General features: G+C 43.6%; 1 protein-coding gene across 2 annotated transcripts in view; it reads right to left on the bottom strand.

Annotated features, from left to right (window-relative positions):
• Positions 1 to 19,573, bottom strand: part of spop (speckle type BTB/POZ protein) — a 125,990-nt gene that overhangs the window by 46,466 nt on the left and 59,951 nt on the right. For both annotated transcript variants that reach the window (XM_048560920.2, XM_048560921.2), the window contains one exon: positions 16,795 to 16,949. In XM_048560920.2, the coding sequence (XP_048416877.1) occupies positions 16,795 to 16,872 (78 nt within the window). In that variant the 5' untranslated portion in view covers positions 16,873 to 16,949. The remainder of the gene's footprint in view (positions 1 to 16,794; positions 16,950 to 19,573) is intronic.

Below are 19,573 nucleotides of genomic sequence, written 5' to 3'. Positions count from 1 at the left end.
AGAAGACTGAGGGATACTGATAGACGCGTATAAGATTATAAGGGACATGATCAGGGGTATAGAAAGCAGTTGTGCCTCTTAGTTGAAAAATCAATCACAAGGGTGCATACTCAGTGAGTATGAACGTTATGTCTGCTGTTTTGAGCATATGTCGGTCAGCTCTCCAAACTTTTGCACAAGTCCCACGTAAGGAAGACTTTGCAGGTTTTACTGAACACAGTGTGCCAGACATTTCCGGTGTGCAGGTTAATGGTGCATGGTGCAACTGGTTTTATTTCTTTGTGCAGTTATATGGTGCACGTGAGTGGCCTCTTCCCTGAGGCTATTAAGGGTCAATGACATTGTGGGGTTGAGGTGTTAATGGGTTAACATCCCATGAATTTTTATGCTGCTCGTACAGGGGTACGTGAACATTGTCTCAACTTCCTGCCCGAATAGGATTGTGTGAGCAACATCCGTAGGGGTGTGAAACATTTGTAAAAACAAATGGCATTAAGTCTTTGCAGAACACCTCCACTCGGTTCGCAATAAACAACTGCACCTCCCAGTCGCAAACCATTTCCACTCCCCCTCCCATTCTTTAGATGACATGTCCATCATGGGCCTCCTGCAGTGCCACAATGATGCCACCCGAAGGTTGCAGGAACAGCAACTCATATTCCGCTTGGGAACCCTGCAGCCTAATGGTATCAATGTGGACTTCACCAGCTTCAAAATCTCCCCTTTCCCCCACCGCATCCCAAAACCAGCCCAGTTTGTCCCCTCCCCCCACTGCACCAAACAACCAGCCCAGCTCTTCCCCTCCAGCCACTGCATCCCAAAACCAGTCCAACCTGTCTCTGCATCCCTAACTGTTCTTCCTCTCACCCATCCCTTCCTCCCACCCCAAGCCGCACCTCCATCTCCTACCTACTAACCTCATCCCACCTCCTTGACCTGTCCATCTTCCCTAGACTGACCTATCCCCTCCCCACCTATACTCTCCTCTCCAGCTATCTTCTTTTCTCTCCATCTTCGGTCCGCCTCCCCCTCTCTCCCTATTTATTCCAGAACCCTCACCCCTTCCCCCTCTCTGATGAAGGGTCTAGGCCCGAAACGTCAGCTTTTGTGCTCCTGAGATGCTGCTGGGCCTGCTGTGTTCATCCAGCCTCACATTTCATTATCTTGGATTCTCCAGCATCTGCAGTTCCCATTATCACTGGCATTAAGTTCTGTAATCTTTATGGCTCTACCCAACTGCTGCCTACCCCTGTTCCTGCTGAGATGGCCCGGTCAGTGACCATTGATCAAGCCAGACAGTTGTCACTTGAAATTGCATCCTGTCGTTATCATACACCTCGTGACAATCAAAGCTGTATCCTATTCTCAGATGTAGTACTTGTTTACACATTTGCCAATTCCAAGGGTATAACAGCGGGGACTGTCTCCTGTTCGGGGCGAATCGCTCACGACACTCAGCGCTCTGTGCCCGGTTGCATTCAGCGATCTTCCACAGCTTGTATTAATAATAAAGGATTGTGTTTTTGTAACCAGGTCAGTGTCTTGCTCTTGCATCAAGTCCGTGAGGGTCTCTGAAAAACGAACCTAACAGGGTCTGGTGTTCAAGTCGGCAACACAAAGATGGCAGATGCTCTTCTGCGAAGGGCAGAAGTGAACCCAACTTAAATATATTTAATTACCTGTTAATTTTAGCTCCATTACTACCAACAGCTTTTAAAATCAACTACTGCTTATTTAGTGATAATGGGAACTGCAAATACTGGAGAATCCAAGATAATAAAATGTGAGGCTGGATGAACAGCAGCATCTCAGGAGCACAAAAGCTGATGTTTGGGGGTTGGTTTCCCCAATGTAGAGAAAGCCACACTGGGTACAATGGATGCAGTATACCACATTGGCAGATGTGCAGGTGAGCCTCTGCTTAATATGGAAAGTCATCTTGGGGCCTGGGATAGGGGTGAGGGAGGTGGTGTGGGGGCAAGTGCAGCATTTCCTGCGGTTGCAGGGGAAGGTGCCGGGTGTGGTGGGGTTGGAGGGCAGTGTGGAGCAAACAAGGGAGTCACGGAGAGAGTGGTCTCTCCAGAAAGCAGACAAGGGTGGGGATGGAAAAATGTCTTGGGTGGTGGGATCTGATTGTAGATGGCGGAAGTGTCGGAGGATGATGCGTTGTATCCGGAGGTTGGTGGGGTGGTGTGAGAGAATGAGGGGGATCCTCTTTGGGCGGTTGTGGCGGGGGTGGGGTGTGAGGGATGTGTTGCGGGAAATGCGGGAGACGCGGTCAAGGGCGTTCTCGACCACTGTGGGGGGAAAGTTGCGGTCCTTGAACAACTTCGACATCTGGGATGTGCGCGAGTGGAATGTCTTATCGTGGGAGCAGATGCGGCAGAGGCAGAGGAATTGGGAATAGGGGATGGAATTTTTGCAGGAGGGTGGGTGGGAGGAAGTGTATTCTAGGTAGCTGTGGGAGTCGGTGGGCTTGAAATGGACATCAGTTACAAGCTGGTTGCCTGAAATGGAGACTGAGAGGTCCAGGAAGGTGAGGGGTGTGCTGGAGATGGCCCAGGTGAACTTGAGGTTGGGGTGGAAGGTGTTGGTGAAATGGATGAACTGTTTGAGCTCCTCTGGGGAGCAAGAGGCGGCGCCGATACAGTCATCAATGTAACGGAGGAAGAGGTGGGGTTTGGGGCCTGTGTCGGTGCGGAAGAGGGACTGTTCCACGTAACCTGCAAAGAGGCAGGCATAGCTGTGGCCCATGCGGGTGCCCATGGCCACCCCCTTAGTCTGTAGGAAGTGGGAGGAATCGAAAGAGAAGTTGTTGAGGGTGAGGACGAGTTCGGCTAGGCGGATGAGGGTGTCGATGGAGGGGGACTGGTCGGGCCTGCAGGACAGGAAGAAGCGGAGGGCCTTGAGGCCATCTGCATGTGGAATACAGGTGTATAGGGACTGGATGTCCAAGGTGAAAAAGAGGTGTTGGGGGCCAGGGAATTGGAAGTCCTGGAGGAGGTGGAGGGCATGGGTGGTGTCACGGACGTAGGACTTATTTAGTCTGTTTAGCTTCCGAGATCAGGTGTTTTCAATAAGCAAGGCTGTAGACATTCAAACATCATAGGCAAAGAGATCTTCTGAAAGGTGTGTTCCAACTCAAATTCCTTATGATCATGAAATAGCTCAGGTTCAATTGGAAGCTCTAACCAATGGTTCAGAGGCCATAGGTCATAATTCCACTAATATTAGAAATTTCTGCATCACCAGATACTTAAAAACTCTGGAACACACATTAAATGAGAATTCCTTTCTACCGGTGCTGTTGATTCAGACTAATATAGAAGTTGTCATGGTACTGTTAATGACGACTGATTGTTTTCCAAGTTGGTGATCTTGCCTCAAGGCAAGATGGCAACAGAGTGGGATGCTTCAGCTTTTTCCTCTTTCGTTCCTCTCTTCTGCCATCTTGGTAATGTTGTGAACTCCTGGCCTGGCGACACGTGGTCTCCCAACCCAGTGTGGCAGTTTCTTGGAAGCACACAGTCTCTCAGCCTTGCATGGCAATCTCTTGGTGGCGCTTGGCCCGAGCATGGACTTCCAAGGTGATTCCACAGCCATCTCCCGGCCTCAAGAACATGGAGGTGAAGCCTGGTGGTATGAAGTCAAGGTTCTGTGTGGACTGAGTCGGAAGAATTGTTGATCTGAACGTCTTATTTCTCTATTTACTAATTAATTCCTATAATCGGCAATGCTGGGCTTTTTTAAAATTTATTTTCTAATTGCTTTTTTCCACCTCAGAACTTGAACTAAAATATCCATACCTAGCTGCCGTGTACTTAAGATGGCATCATAAGTGGCAACTTATAAACTTTCACTAAACTCCTTTGAATAGCTGACAAAGCCAATTCAAGTCAGGTGGGCAGATGAAGGTAATGCAGTTGATATAGTTTATATGGATTTCTTCGAAGCCTTTTACAAGGTTCCACGTGAAAGACGGATAGAGGTGGTAAAGGCACATGGGATCCAGGGTAACTTAGCAAGATGGATCCTAAATTGATTTTGTGGTGGCAGACAGAAAGTGGCAGTAGAAGGCTATTTCTGTGACTTAGCAGTGTTGTCTACTGGCACACCATAAGGATCAGGGCTGTCTCACTTCTTGTTTGCAATACATATAAATGATGTAGATGAGAACGCTGAGTGAATGATTAGTAAGCGTGTGGATGACAGAAAGATGGGACAGGTGGTTAATAGTGAAGAAAATCTTTGATTAAAGGAAGATATGGATAGTCTGGTCAAATGGGAAATCAGTGGCAGATGGGATTTAAGGAGATAAACAAGTCGGAAGTAATAAGACAAGTAATGAGCAGTAGGAAAAGGAAGTACAGAACACAGCCATCTTGGAGTGCTTGACCACAGAGCACTGAAGGTAGCAGAACAGGTTAATAATTAAAGTGGCATATGGAACATTAATCTGGCATAGATTTTTAAGAGCATGGAAGTTATGTTGCAGCTGTACAAAAACAACTCTGGTTAGGCCACAGCTGGAGTACTGTGTGTGGTCCTGATTTGTGCAGCCATAGGTCTTCCTTGAAGTGCAACAAAGTGGGTGTGGAGGGAATGCACCAGGATGTTGTCTGACTTGGAATATATTAGCTACGAAGAGAGGTTGAGCAGGCTCAGCCTGTTTTCTTTAGAGCAGAGAAGGCTAGGGGGTACTGACAGGTGTATAAGATTATGAAGGGCATGGACAGGGGTATAGAAAGCAGCTGTGCCTCTTAGTTGAAGGATCAATGACGAGTGCGCATAATTTTTGACTGAGTGAGTGGAGGTGGCTTACACAGGGCATTCAAAGAAAAATGTATTCACAGGATGGGGATGAAGTCTGGAATGCACTACCTGGAAGGACAGAGGTCGGAAACCTTAGCCTTTAAAAATGTACATTGCTGAGCACTTGAAATGTCATAAGATTCAAGGCCATAGGCCAAGTGTTGCAAAGTGGGATTAGTCTAGACAGATCAGTACAGGCTCAAATGGGCCAAAAGTACCCTTCTATGCTATATAACCGTGACTAGAATGCAATCATGGCTATGATTCTTTCTTCAGCCAAAATCATTAAAAGCAATTGACTGGTTGATTAGCTTTTTGCTGTTTGGGTGATATTGTTGATGTAGAATAACTGATATTTTTGTTAATGTGACAGTCACTGAACTTAACGTAATTCAATTTGCAAAGTATTCTGATGTATTATAGCAGTATATAAAAACAAGGGGTGATGGCTTAAGAGTCAACTTGAACACTGGGGGTTTATTTAATTATAAGAGAGTGTCAGAGAATTACACAGCACAGAAACAGGCACTTTGGTCCAACTCGTCCACGCCGACCATATATCCTAAATTCATTTAATTCTACTGGCCAGCAACCCTTCCTGCACATGTATCCATCCAGATGCCTTTTAAATGTTTTAACAGTATCAGTCTCCACCACCTCCTCTGACAGCTCATTCCATACACACACCGTCCTCTGCATGAAAAAGTTGCCCCTTAGGTCCCTTTTAAATTTTTCCCCTCTCGCCTTAAACCTATAGTTTCAGTTTTGCACACCACCCCCCAGCCCGCTCCAGGGAAAAGATCTTGATTATTCACCCCATCCATGCCCCTTAGGATTTGATAAAATTGTATAAGGCCACCCCTCAGCCTCCAATGTTCCAAGTGAAAAAAAACCCCAGCCTATTCAATCTTTTGAGAGCTCAAGCCTTCCAAACCCCAGCAACATCCTCGTAAGTTTTTTCTGCACTCTTACAAATTTAACAACATCTTTCCTATAGCCAGAAGAGAACAACTGAGTGTGCAGTATTCCAAAGGTGGCCCAAACAATGCCCTGCACAGCTGCAACATCACATCCCAACTGCTATCCATGCATCACTAACCAATGAAGGCAAGCGTGTTACACATCTTCACCACCCTGTTTACCATTTGCAAGGAACTATGTACCTGCACCCCCAAGTCCCTTTGTCTGGCAACACTGCTTATGGCACTACCACTAACTGTATACACTTGCCTTACCAAAATGCAACACCTCAACTTTATCAAAATTAAACTCCATCTGTCACTCCTCAGACCACTGGCCCATTTGATCAAGGTCTCATTGTACTCTTAAATAAACGTTTTTCATAGACCACTACACCACCAATTTTGGTGTCATCTGCAAACTTATTAAACTTTCTTCCCATATTCACATCCAAATCATTTATATGACCAAAACCAGCGGACCCAGCACCAATCCTTGCAGCACACCACTGGTCACAGGCCTCCAGTCCGAAAAATAAAGGGTCCTGACCCAAAACATCAACTTTCCTGCTCCTCTAATGCTGCGTGGCCTGCTGTGTTCCTCCAGCTCCACATTGTTATCTGACTCTGGTATCTGCAGTTCTTGCTATGTAATCTAACTCTGCTGAACACCTTGAAGTCTACATAGACAACACTGACTCCTTTTCCTTCATCAATCTTCTTTGTCACTTCGTCAGAAAACTCAATCAAGTTACTGAGACAGATTTCTCAACACAAAGTCATGTTCACACTCCCAAATCAGTCCTTGCCTTTCCAAGTGCATGTTAACCCTGTCCTTCAGAATCCCTTCCAACAACTTAGCCACCACTAACATCAGGCTCACGTGTTTGTAGGCCTCTGGCTTTTCCCTACAGCCTTTCTTAAATAATAGCACCACATTAGCCGATCTCCAGATTTCCTGCACCCTCACCTGTAACTATCAATGATACAAATATCTCAGCAAGAGGCCCAGCAGTCTCTTCCCCAGCTTCACACAAAGTTTGAGAAACACCTGATTAGGTCTCAGGGATTTATCCATCTTTTTTGTTTTAAGACACCCCAGCCATCCCACTTCTGGATAATGGAAACTTTAAGGTATTATTATTTATTTCCCCAAGTTCTCTAGCTTCCATAGCCTTCTCCATAGTAAAGACTGACACAAAATGCTCGTTTGGTATCTAACCTATCTCCTGTGGTTCCACACACAGATGGCCGTGGCGATTTTTAAGAGGCCCTATTCTCCCCACCTGCACCTTTTCCCTTGATGTATTTGTAGAATCTTTTTAAGATTCTCCTTAACCCTACTTAACAAAGATATCTCATGTCCCTTTTTTGCTGTCCTGATTTCCCTCTTAAGTATACTCTTACTGCCAGTATACTCTGGTAGGAATTCATTAGATTCCAGCTGCCGTCTCCTTTCTCTTGACAGAGTCTCATATTTTCTAGTGGGGAATGCTGGATGACACCTACCAGCCTTACCCTTCGCACTAACAGGCACATACTGTCTCTGAACTCCCATTACCTCATTTTTAAAAGGACTCCCACTTTCCTCCTGTCCCTTTATCTGCCAATAGCCTCTAATCAATTTTTGAAACTTCTTACCTAATACCATTGAAGTAGGCCTTACTTCAATTTAAAACTTCAACTTTTAGTTCAAATCTACCCTTTGTCGATCACTAAATTTAAAACTAATAAAATTGAGATCACTGGTCCCATAGCACACCCTGACTGGCACCTCAGTCACTTGCCCTGCCTCATTTCCCAAGTGAAGGTCAAGGTTTTGCTTATTCTCTAGTAGGCATATCCACATAGCAAGTAAAACAATTTATTTTGTACAAATTTAAATTCCTCTCCCAGGCAGTTCCAGTTAAATGTTTGGAAAGTTAAAATCCCCTACCATTACAACTCTGTCATTCGTACAGGTATCCAAGATCTCCTTAAATTTTGGTTCTCAATTCCCCCACTGACCAATTTTATTTTTGGGGGTGGCAGTGAGCAGGAGGTGGGTATATAGTGCAATCCCAATAAGGTAATCATCCCTTTCCTGTTAAAATAATGGAAAAAAACTGCTGATGCTATAAATCAGGAACAAAAAAAAATAGAAAAATAGTTCATCCACTTCATGAACACCTTCCGCCCCAACCTTAAGTTCACTTGGACCATCTCCGATACCTCTCTCTCTCCTTCCATGACCTCGGTTTCCATCTCTGGCAGCCACCAGGAAACCGATATCCATTTCAAGCCTACCGACAATACACCTCCTCTCACCCACCTTTCTGCAAACATGCCATCCCCTATTCCCAAATCCTCTGCCTCCGCCGCATATGCTCCAGAGATGAATCATTCCACTCCCAGACATCCTCGTTTCTCAAGGACCGCAATTTCCCCTCCACAGTGGTCAAAAACACCCTTGACCGTGTCTCTCGCATTTCCCACAACAACCAAAACAGAATGCCCTCGCCCTCCCACCCCACCCCACCAACATCCGGAGGCAACGCATCATCCTCCAGAACTTCCGCCATCTGCAATCTGACCCCACTACCGAAGACATTTTCCCCTACCCACCCTTGTGTGCCTTCCAGAGGGACCACTCTCTCCATGACTCCCCTGTCCACTCCACACACCCCACCCCTCCCCAGTACTTTTCCCTGCAACCACGGGAAGTACTATACCGGCCCCAACACCTCCATCGCAGGCCCCAAGAAAACTTTCCACATCAAATGGATGTTCATGTGCATATCTGCTAGTGTGGTATACTGTATCCACTGTTCCTGCCATGGGAACCACTATATCGGAGAAACCAAGCGGAGGCTTGGGGACCACTTTGCTGAACACCTACACTTGGTTTGCACTAAACAATTGCACCTTCCAGTTGCGAACTATTTTAATTCCCCCTCCCGTTCCTCAGACGACATGTCCATTCTGGGCCTCCTCCAGTGCCACAACAATGCTATCTGAAGGTTGCAGGAACAGCAACTCATTCTGCTTGGGAACCCTGCAGCCCAATAGTATCAATGTGGACTTACAAGCTTCAAAATCTCTCCTTCCCCAACCGCATCCCGAAACCAGCCCAACTCATTCTCTCCTCCCTAACCTGTCCATCCTTTCACCTACCTATCCACTCCTCCCACTTCAAGCCCCACTCCCACCTCCTATCTTTCCATCCAGCGTCCTTGACCTGTCCATCTTCCTTGGACTGACCAACCCCCACCCTAACTCCCCACATACATTCACCTTTACTAGCTCCATCCCCGCCTCTTTGACCTGTCCAACTCTTCTCTACCTACCTGCTCTTTTATCCATCTTCCATCTGCCTCCCCATCTCTATTTATTTCAGAATCCCCTTCCCCTCACCCATTTCTGAAGGGTCCAGACCCAAAACATCACTTTCCTGCTCAACCTGCTGTATTCATCCCGCTCTACACCTTGTTATCACAAAAAAATAGAAGTTGCTGGAAATGCTCAGCACATCTGGCAGCATCTGTAAAGAGAAATCAGAGTTAATGTTTCAGGTCTAATGACCCTTCCTCAGAATTGATACTTTAGGTCTGTTTTCTCCTACACAGGTGCTACCTGAACTGCTAAGCTTTTCCAGCAACTTTCATTTTTAATCCCTTTCCTATTTTTCAGTTCCGCAGAGATAACTTCACTGGATATTCTCCCAGGGATATCCCAAGTACTGTTGTCATGTAATCCTTTACCAAAAATACTGCTTCACCATCTTTCCCATGCCCCTCCTTTTTCTATCCTTCCTATAGCATCTATACCCCGAAACATTAAGCTGCCAATCCTGCCTCTCCATGAGCCACACTTCTATAATAGCTGCGATACCCCAGTCCTACATTCCCAACCATGACGTGAGTTCATCTGCCTCGACAGCCTCTTGTGCTGAAATAAACAGTTTAATTTATCAACCTTGCCTCATTCTCTGCCATGCTTTTGTCTGACAAGATTATTTAATTTGCTCCTCTTCTCTGCTGTCCCAGCCTCAGGCTTATCTCCTTCCTCACTATCTCTCCGGGAGCCCCAACATCCGCTTGCTAGTTTAAAGCCTCCCAAGTAACAATGGCTTATCACCCCACCAGGATATTGGTCCCCTTCCAATTCAGGTGCAACGTGCCCTTCTTACACAGGTCACTTCTACCCCAGAGGAGATCCCATTGATCCAAACATGTGAATCACTGCCCCCAGCCCTAAACTCCTCAGTGAAGCATTCATCTACCCTACTCTATTTTAATTCACTAACACATGGCAGCGGGAGTAATCTAGATATTGCTACCGTCGAGTCCATACTTTTTAAATCTCTTGCCTAATTTTCTATATTATCTCTGAAGAATCTTGCCCCCTTCTCTTCCTATGTCCTTGTATCAATATGTACAGTGACCTTCTGCTCATCACTCTCCTCTTCGATAACATTCTGCAAACTCACTGAGACATCCTTGACCCTGACGTCAGGGAGACAGCATACCATTCTGAAGTCTTATTGTCTGTGCCCCAAATAGACAGTCCGATATCACACAATCAACACAACCAGTTTCGGTACTATCCAAAACTTTTGTGCTTTCCTCAGCAGGTATACTATTCATGGCATTTGTTGCCTCACAGTGCTTTCTACACTTGACAATTCATCACTACATAGCATTTGATAGAGTATGCATTAAGCAGCCCCAAGGAAACTGGAGTAATGGAGAATCAGAGAAATCTCTGCTGGTTTTAGTCATGTCTAGCACAAAAGGAAGATAGCATAGTCATTGGAGGTCAACCTCAGGTCCTAGGATATAACTGCGGGAGTTCCTCAGGGTAGTGTCCTAGGCTGAACCATCCTTAGCTGCTTCATCAATGACCTTCCATACCTTACAAAGGTCAGAAATAGGGATGCTCGTTGAGAACGGTGCAATGTTCAGCACTATCCTCAACCCCTCAAGATACTAAAGCAATTCATATTCATTTACAGTAAGATCTGTACAATATTTCAGCTTATACTGACAACCAGCAAGTAATATTCACGTCACAGGAATAATGCATAAGGAGCATCTCAAGCAAGAGAGAATCTAACCATTGAAATGCCACTGAGCATCAGGAGACAAAGAACAAAGAAAATTACAGCACAGCAACAGGCCCTTCGACCCTCCAAGGGGGGATCGCCTACGCCGATCTCAATCCTCTATCTAAACCTGTCACCCATTTCCAAAGATCTGTATCCCTCTGCTCCCTGACCATTAAAATGAATCTAGACAGATACATGAAATGACGCAATCGTGCCAGCCTCTACCACTTCCGCTGGCAACACGTTTCAGGCACCCACCACCGTCTGCGTAAAGAACTTTCCTCACATATCTCCCTTAAAAACTTTTCCCCTCTCATCTTGAAATCGTGACCCCTAGTAATGGAGTCCCCCACTCTGGGAAAAAGCTTCTTGCTATCCACCTTGTCTCTACTTCTCAACTTTGTAGACCTCAATCAGGTTCCCCCTCAACCTCCATCTTTCTAAATAATCCTAATCTACACAACCTCTTTCCTCGCTGAATCCCCACAATCAAGATCTGGGAGTGATCACTGATCAGAAACTAAATTCGATCAGCCTTTTAAATAGAGCAGCTATTAGAGGGCAATAAAAATAAAAAAGGTATTCTGCACTGAACAAGTGACCTCCTGACTGCTCCCTGCCTGTCCACCACCTACAAGTCAAGAGCATGACAGAATATTCCCCACTTGTCAGAATAGATTCAGCTCCAAAAATAAACACTTAAGCTTAACACCATCCAGGACAAAGTGGTCTACTTGATTAGCATCCCAAAACCACCTTCCATATTCACTTGCTCCAATGACAGAATGGCACAAGCACATACCATTAACAAGATGCATGACAATAATTCACCAAGGTTTCTCTGATTGCACCTTCAAACCCATGATATCTAGTACTAAGAAGGGCAGCACATGCATGGAAATACCACCACCTGCAAGCTTCCCTCCAAGCCACACACCATCCTGACTTCGAGCTATATCACAAAGCCTTCACTGTCACTGGATCAAAATCCTGGAATTCTCTTCAACACTCAGGCTACCTATATGCCCCAAGAAAAGCAGCAGTTCAACACAACAGCTCACCAGCTTGAAGGGCAATTAAGGATGGCAATATAACTTAGCAAGCAACATCCAAATCCTATGAATGGAAACAAAAGAAACAGTCCTATAATAAACTTCTCATTAAGATATAGCATACAGATTTTCAGAAATTCTACATACGCAAAATAAATATTTGAAGAAATTGATTTCTTGAAACAAACATTTCAAAAACAAGAGGTTGTACACTTCAGACTCATTTGTAATGAATTTTGTAACTATGAGGAACAAAATCTGCATTTAGCGTTGTTCTAGCATTGGAAACTTCCAGTCTCTGGGTGCTGAAGGACATTCACATAAAAGCTATAATATACTCAGAAATAGTAAGAAATGCTGATGCTGGAGTCTGAGGCAACACAGTGTGGATCTGGAAAAACACAGCAAGCCAGGGAGCCGGGGAGCAGGAAAGCTGACGTTTTGGGTTGGGACCCTTCTTCAGAAATGGGGAAGGGGGCCTCTGAAATAAACAGAGGCAGGGATCAGTCTGGGGAAGGTAGGTGAGATGGTGATAGGTGAGTGCAGGTAAGCAGTGGTGGGGATTAGTCAGTGAGGTGGGAGGAGCAGATAGGCGAGAGAGAAGGCGGACTGTTCAAAGAGGCAGGGATGAGAGGGAGGATTGGTAATGAAATGAGGCCGGGGGTGGGGAGATTTTGTAGCTAGTAAAGTCCACATTGAAACCATTGGATTGTAGGCTCCCCAGACAGAATCGCCAGTGCTGATGGACGTTAATGTTCAGGACAGTGGTACAACAGAAGCCAATGAATGGGGACTGAGGGATTCAATAGGACAGGGCTTAACACGAATCCGTAAACAACAGAGGCGGCTTCGGTCTTCCAATGTTTAAAAGGCCAAAGCCGTGGCTTATCTGTATAGGTGAGAAAACATTTGCTGGTTGTTGCTCAAGGAGTGTTGCCACTGAGTGTATGCTGGGGCTGCATTTTCCCTGACTGGGAAATCTGGAACATGAGCACAGCCTCAGAGGAAAAGGGTGATGATTTTGTATTGAAATGGCACAGAATGCTGGCCCTGTGGTTAGCACTGCTGCCTCACAGCAACAGGAACCTGCATTCAATTCAGATTCAGGCAACTGTCTGTGTGGAGTTTGCACATTCTCCCAGTGTCTGCATGGGTTTTCTCCAGGTGCCCTGGTTTCCTCCCACAGTCCAAAGACGTGCAGGGTAGGTGGACTGGCCTTCCGAAATTGTCCGTAGTGTTCAGGAACATGTAGATTAGGGGAATGGGTCTGGGAGGGATGCTCTGAGGGTCAGTATTGATTCGCTGGACCAAAAGCACCTGTTTACACACTAAGGATTCTATGAAACCAGCATGGCATTACATACTACTCTCAATCACCAACAGCACAGGTGTTTATTTCCCAGTCACCACTCAAGTCACCCAGGACCCATGGCCAGGGAAGTTAAAGACTGCAGCAAAGCAGAAGCTTACAAATTTTCCAAAACAAAAGTCATAAGGCTGAGAGTGGTGAAAACTTTGGAATTCAAAGGAGGACCAAGAAATTGATAGAGACAGAACAGTATTTGATGCAAAATAGCAAGAAACATAACAATTAGGTATTGAGGTTGGTTGACTCGCTCAGTTGGTTTCTTGTTTCGCAGACGTTTCATTACCATGCTTGGTAACATCCTCAGTACAGCCTCCAATAAAGCAACGGTGTGTTTTCCTGCCTGGTTTTTAAACTCTGGGATCCGTTGAGATGGATTGTCTCACTTCCAGTTTTCCCTCCGTGGTTGAATGTATATAAGGTCCGAGTTCAATGTGCATATTAATAGCACGCTTCGTGGAGCGCCAGGCTTCTAGGAATTCCCGTGCCTGTCTCTGCCTAGCCTGTCGCAGGATCTTGGTGTTGTCCCAGTCAGTGGTGGGTCTCCTTGTCCAGGTGGATTGAGATTGGTGAGTATTGGTCATGTCTTTTTGTAGCCAGTTGGTGTTCACGTACTCTCGTTATTCGTTTCCTTCCTGTTTTTCACAGTCTCTGCAGAGGATCTTGTAGATGACATTGGTCCTGTTCATGGCGGGGAGTAGGTCTTTAGTTCAGGTCAGCAGTTGCCATAGGGTTGATGCGGGCTTGTTTGCCACTCTGATACCCAGCGGTCGTAGGAGTCTTGTGGCGAGTTCTGATATGTTCCTGACGTAGGGAAGTGGTGTGATGAGTGTGTCGGGGCATGTGGTATCATCTGATGCTGTCCAGAAGCATCTGTAGTATCAGAAAGATACCACGTGCCCCGACACAATTCACACCACTTCCCTACATCAGGAACATGTCAGAACTCACCACAAGACTCCTACGACCGCTGGGTATCAGAGCGGCAAACAAGCCTGCATCAATCCTATGGCAACTTTATGCTTTATGACAGATTCTGGTTTTTCTCCCTACTCGTGAGGCCAAGCTAATTGATCTGTAGCAGCAAGGTTACATTTGCAACCTCCTAATCTGCACGTATTATTGCAGAATTATTAGACTTTTGGTAGTATTTTCATGCATTTGCCATGTCTTGTCATCTCTTTCAATACTATGAGATGACAGGCGTTGGGTCCTTGTTATTGTGTGACTCTCAGCTTCATTAATTTCCTTAGTACTAATATTATACTAATTTCTTCCAGTTCCATTCTCTTACTCAACCACTGGATCATAATTACTTTAAGGAGACTTCTTTGGAAGACAGACATGTACAATTTATAGAACTTCTCTGCAATTTCTGGATTTCCTATTGTCAATTTTCATGTTTTTGCCTGTAATAGGCTCTCTTTTTATTAAAAAAAAGAAAATTATTTTTACATACTGAATTGTTTCCAAGATTTTGGAGTAGATTTGTAGCTCGAGTTGAGTGTTGAGCTTGGTTGGCTCACCGAGCTGGTTTCTTGTTTTGCAGATGTTTCATTACCATGCTTGGTAACATCCTCAGTGCAGCCTCCGATAAAGCGATGGTGTGTTTTCCTGTCTGGTTTTCCCGCTGTCCAGAAGCATCAGTAGTATCAGAAAGATACCACATGCCCAACACACTCATCACACCAATTCCCTCCATCAGGAACATGTCAGAACTCACCACAAGACTCCTACGACTGCTGGGTATCAGAGTGGCAAACAAGCCCACATCAATCCTATGGCAACTGCTCACCCGAACTAAAGGCCCACTCCCCGCCACGAACAGGACCAATGTCATCTACAAGATCCCCTGCAGAGACTGGGAGAAACACTACATCGGACAATCAGGAAGGAAACAAACAAGAGTACGTGAACACCAACTGGCTACAAAAAGACATGACCAATACTCACTCATCTCAATCCACATGGACAAGGAGAACCAACACTTTGACTGGGACAACACCAAGATCCTGCGACAGGCTAGGCAGAGACAAGCACGAGAATTCCTAGAAGCCTGGCGCTCCACAAAGCATGCTATTAATAAGCACATTGAACTCGACCCTATATACGTTCAGCTACAAAGGAAAATGGAAGTGAGGCAATCCATGTCAATGGACCTCAGAGTTTAAAAACCAGGCAGGAAAACACACCATCGCTTTATCGGAGGCTGCACTGAGGATGTTACCAAGCATGGTAACAAAACATCTGCAAAACAAGAAACCAGCTCGGTGAGCCAACCAAGCTCAACACTCAACTCGAGCTACAAATCTACTCCAAAACCTTAGAAACAATTCAGAATGTAAAAAGAATTTTCTTTTTTTAATAAAAAAAGAGAGCCTATTACAGGCAAAAACATGAAAATTGACAATAGGAAATCCAGAAATTGCAGAGAAGTTCTATAAATTGTACGTCTGTCTTCCAAAGAAGTCTCCTCAAAATAATTATGATCCAATGGTTGAGTAAGAGATTGGAACTGGAAGAAATTAGTATAATATTAGTACTAAGGAAATTAATGAAGCTGAGAGTCACACAATAGCACTGAAAGAGATGACAAGACACAGCAAATGCATGAAAATACTACCAAAAGTCTAATAATTCTGCAATAATACGTGTAGATTAGGAGGTTGCAAATGCAACCTTGCTACTACAGATCCATTAGCTTGGCCTCACGAGTAGGGAGAAAAACCAGAATCTGTCATAAAGCATGTAATTACTGGATGTTTAGAAAATAATTGTTGATTGGACAGTCAAGATGAATTTACGGAGAGGAAGTATGATGTTATCCATTTTAGGAGGAGGAATGAGAATGTAGCGCATTTATGCAGTGAAAGATTGTCAAGCATTACAATGAATAAAGCACACTTCGATCCCTTTAGGCAAGTTACCGAAGGCCAAACTGCACAGGCAAGAAGAAATTTGGAAGGCAAATATGTTAACATTTATTACCAGAAGATTTGAGTTCAGAAGCAAATAAATTTTTTTTCATTGTAAAACACTGATTAAACTGCACCTGCAATTGAATCCCCACGCCTAAAGGAAGGTACATTTGGCATACAGGTTTCTAATTATTAATTACAAAAATTACAGGAATAGCATGGAAAAGTGGTGTCGAGGTAGATGATCTGTCATCTTGGCACAGTTGGCTCAAGGAGCTGAATGATCTACTCCAGCTCCCGTGATCAAGTTTAACAATAATGCTACTCTCAACCAAATAGTCTACTGGCATTTATTAAATTTTCCCACGCATGAAGAACAGAAACCTATCAAGGACGTTGCATGTGGCTATCATACTAAGTCTCATAGATGAGTCAGCACGTCCGAAACATGAGAAGTTAGAAAAATCGTACATAACTTTGGAGACCAGACAAAGCTTTCTACAAAATAGGCATAACCAGTAAACCCGTGTCAATATATGTTTCTTCACCCATCTTCCAAACCAAAATAGAGGAAAGAACAGTTACGTAAGGACGAGCCTACCTGTGTATAGCACCAGCTCTCTGCTACAGGTCCACTTGACATTTCAGCTGGGGGTGGAGGACTTGGTACCCTTGACATCGCCAGCTTAACTACGCTTCAGGTTTTCTCAAGGCAGATGGAAAAAAAAAGAGTTCTGCAGAAACCTTCTCCTGTTACTGTAAAGAGGTGAATATATTCATTAAGGGAGTTTGTAATTTTGCTCATTTTTCCTGATGCAATCGATATCAATACAGTGCTCCTGAAATTTGACTTAGCAAATAAACTGATCATATTATTTTCAAAAACAAAATTTACAATATTACACATTTAATTGATACATATTTTCAAAACAATTTACAATATTACATGTTTAACAGGTATTTCATTTTGTAAGAATTTACAACATATTTACTGTATCCTTCACATCAACTTAGAAATTCTAAAACGTTCATTAGATTTGATAACATCAAGGGTTAGACAAGTCCACTGAAAATTAACTCAACTAAAATTAACAAAAAAAAACACTAGTTGAACCTCATTTCCCAGAGCTGTTTCAAATCCAGTTTCTAACTGCTGGATGTCTAAAGATTTACTGCACAACTACCATTAATCATCCAGCAAGAAGACTCAAGCAAAACTTACCTGCTCACCAACAGAAACTGGGATAAATAGGTAACAAGTATATTCTTAATACTGGGTATACAGTAAAGGGCATAAAGTTACGGATCCACAACTTTCTTACAAACAGGATTTGAGAGACACACCAACGGGCAGATAGAAGGATTATTTTTGGTTGCTATTGTGATCTTTCCATCAGCAACGATTGACACAATTCACAGGTGCAGATCATGTTAAATACTAATAAAGATCAGCACACTGGATTCCTCTGCCCACAGAGCACACTGAAGACATGAGACTTATTCATTTAATGATACAAGACAACAGAAAATCACTGTGCTACAATGCAGATGCATCAGCGATTTGTTTGGCATTACAAGTTTGCAAAGGTAGATTGTCTAGCATTGAACTTGGAACAAATCAGAAATTATTATTTATTGGGAATGTGTGTAACTGAAAGTATTCAAGACAAATAACTGTATAATTAGTGTGGATCAACAAGACTGAAATACCAATGAAATCAAAACATCAACATCATTTGAAACACACAGATGTTTGCATTACTGTCAACGACAGCATTAAATCCTGGAACTCTGGACATCTTCCAGTTGCTCATTGTGTCACTTACACAAATACCTGTGAAAAGCCTCATTACCCGAACCTGATGCTCATATGGCAAAGGGTTGCAAAAAAAAGCAAACTTCTGTCAAATTTCATAAGTTAAACCCAGACCCATTAAGGTTTAATTATCATATCTGTACTACTTACCTATCCAAAGTCAGGAAGTGAACAAAACACAGCTGGTTCGCATGTTATGGGCACTTAAAAAAAATATACTTCCAAAGAGAGATGTGTCCAAGCGAGATGTACCCAGCAAGATTAGGTGGGTAAAACCTGTCTTGGTGACACCATTCTAATCACATTAAGTTGTATACAAGGTCATTATGTAAACTCAATAATGAAAACTGAACAGCATAAACTGCAGACCAAGAAAGAATCTTTAACTTATCTTCTTACTTTTGCATACATTACTAATGCAGCATGAAAATTTGCTATGTGGTTTTTCCACTCACTTCAGCCACAAAAAGAATGGCATCCAATTACTAACTCAGTAAATTGTTTTGAAAAGGATGTTTACCAAACACCAAGGCCCTCTAGAAATTTCTGTAGCCCCAATTTTACTTCTTTTTGAACGCAAGCACCAAAATAAACCTCTGAAAAGACTGAGCAGACAGGTACACATTTATGATCAAAAAGTGCATGCACGCTTCAAAACTATCAAGGTTTCCTGCTCTTTTTGATGAGCTACAGGCTGAAACCTTGAAAAGTCTATACAACCTTTCTGGAAAATTCTGTTAATTAATTTCTTACAAATCTAGGGAAGTAGTAAAAAAACACTGATATGCTGCAGACTGTAGTGCAGTGCAGCTATCAAAAAGGATCAATGCAGGCTGCAGATTTCTCTATCTCGCTCAGAGATTGAGGTACCATAGCACCTGATAATCCAAAATGAGGTCACAACACCAAGCTACAGAATTAATTCCTTATGACCCCAATATAAAACTCATTTCTATCATTTGAAAACGCTGCTAAGCCAAGATAGGCAGTGGTTTTAGTGTTCTTTATTCAAACTTACAGGAATTTCTGCTATAACAGGTTTTGTTAACATGACTTGGCTGCAATACAATTGAATAGCAGACACTGTCTGGATAACACAAACTTTCTACTGTAAAGTTTAAGCGATTTTCTATTAACGAGTTCTCTATAATGATTTCCCTATAACATGAATTTCTAATGCACTAGGTCGCATAAGAACACAACTAGGTTATAGGAGAAATATCTGGTGTATGCCAAAAGCTACCTTCAAAGTACCAGAATGGCTGACATATAGAACTGTCAAGCAAGAAAGCTCTCCATCTCAATTACAAACATGTCAAAAGGATCAAACATGCAAGCATATGTATTTATTATAAAAGCACTTTGATCTACCTTTTAATATACCACTGGATACTGCATCCAACACAACCATGGCACCTGCTACAACTCTGCTCTTTTTAAAAATGCTGCAGCCTAATTGTTGGAGGTCAACTCATTATAATCAGAAGTGAAAAAGTTTTAACATTACATGGGAATGACAAGACCAAGAAATCTTTTATTGTATTTCATAATCTCAAAATAATTC

This window comes from Stegostoma tigrinum, chromosome 31, assembly GCF_030684315.1.
Source record: "Stegostoma tigrinum isolate sSteTig4 chromosome 31, sSteTig4.hap1, whole genome shotgun sequence".
Lineage (NCBI taxonomy): Eukaryota > Metazoa > Chordata > Chondrichthyes > Orectolobiformes > Stegostomatidae > Stegostoma > Stegostoma tigrinum.
This window is presented reverse-complemented; position numbering and strand designations above follow the sequence as displayed.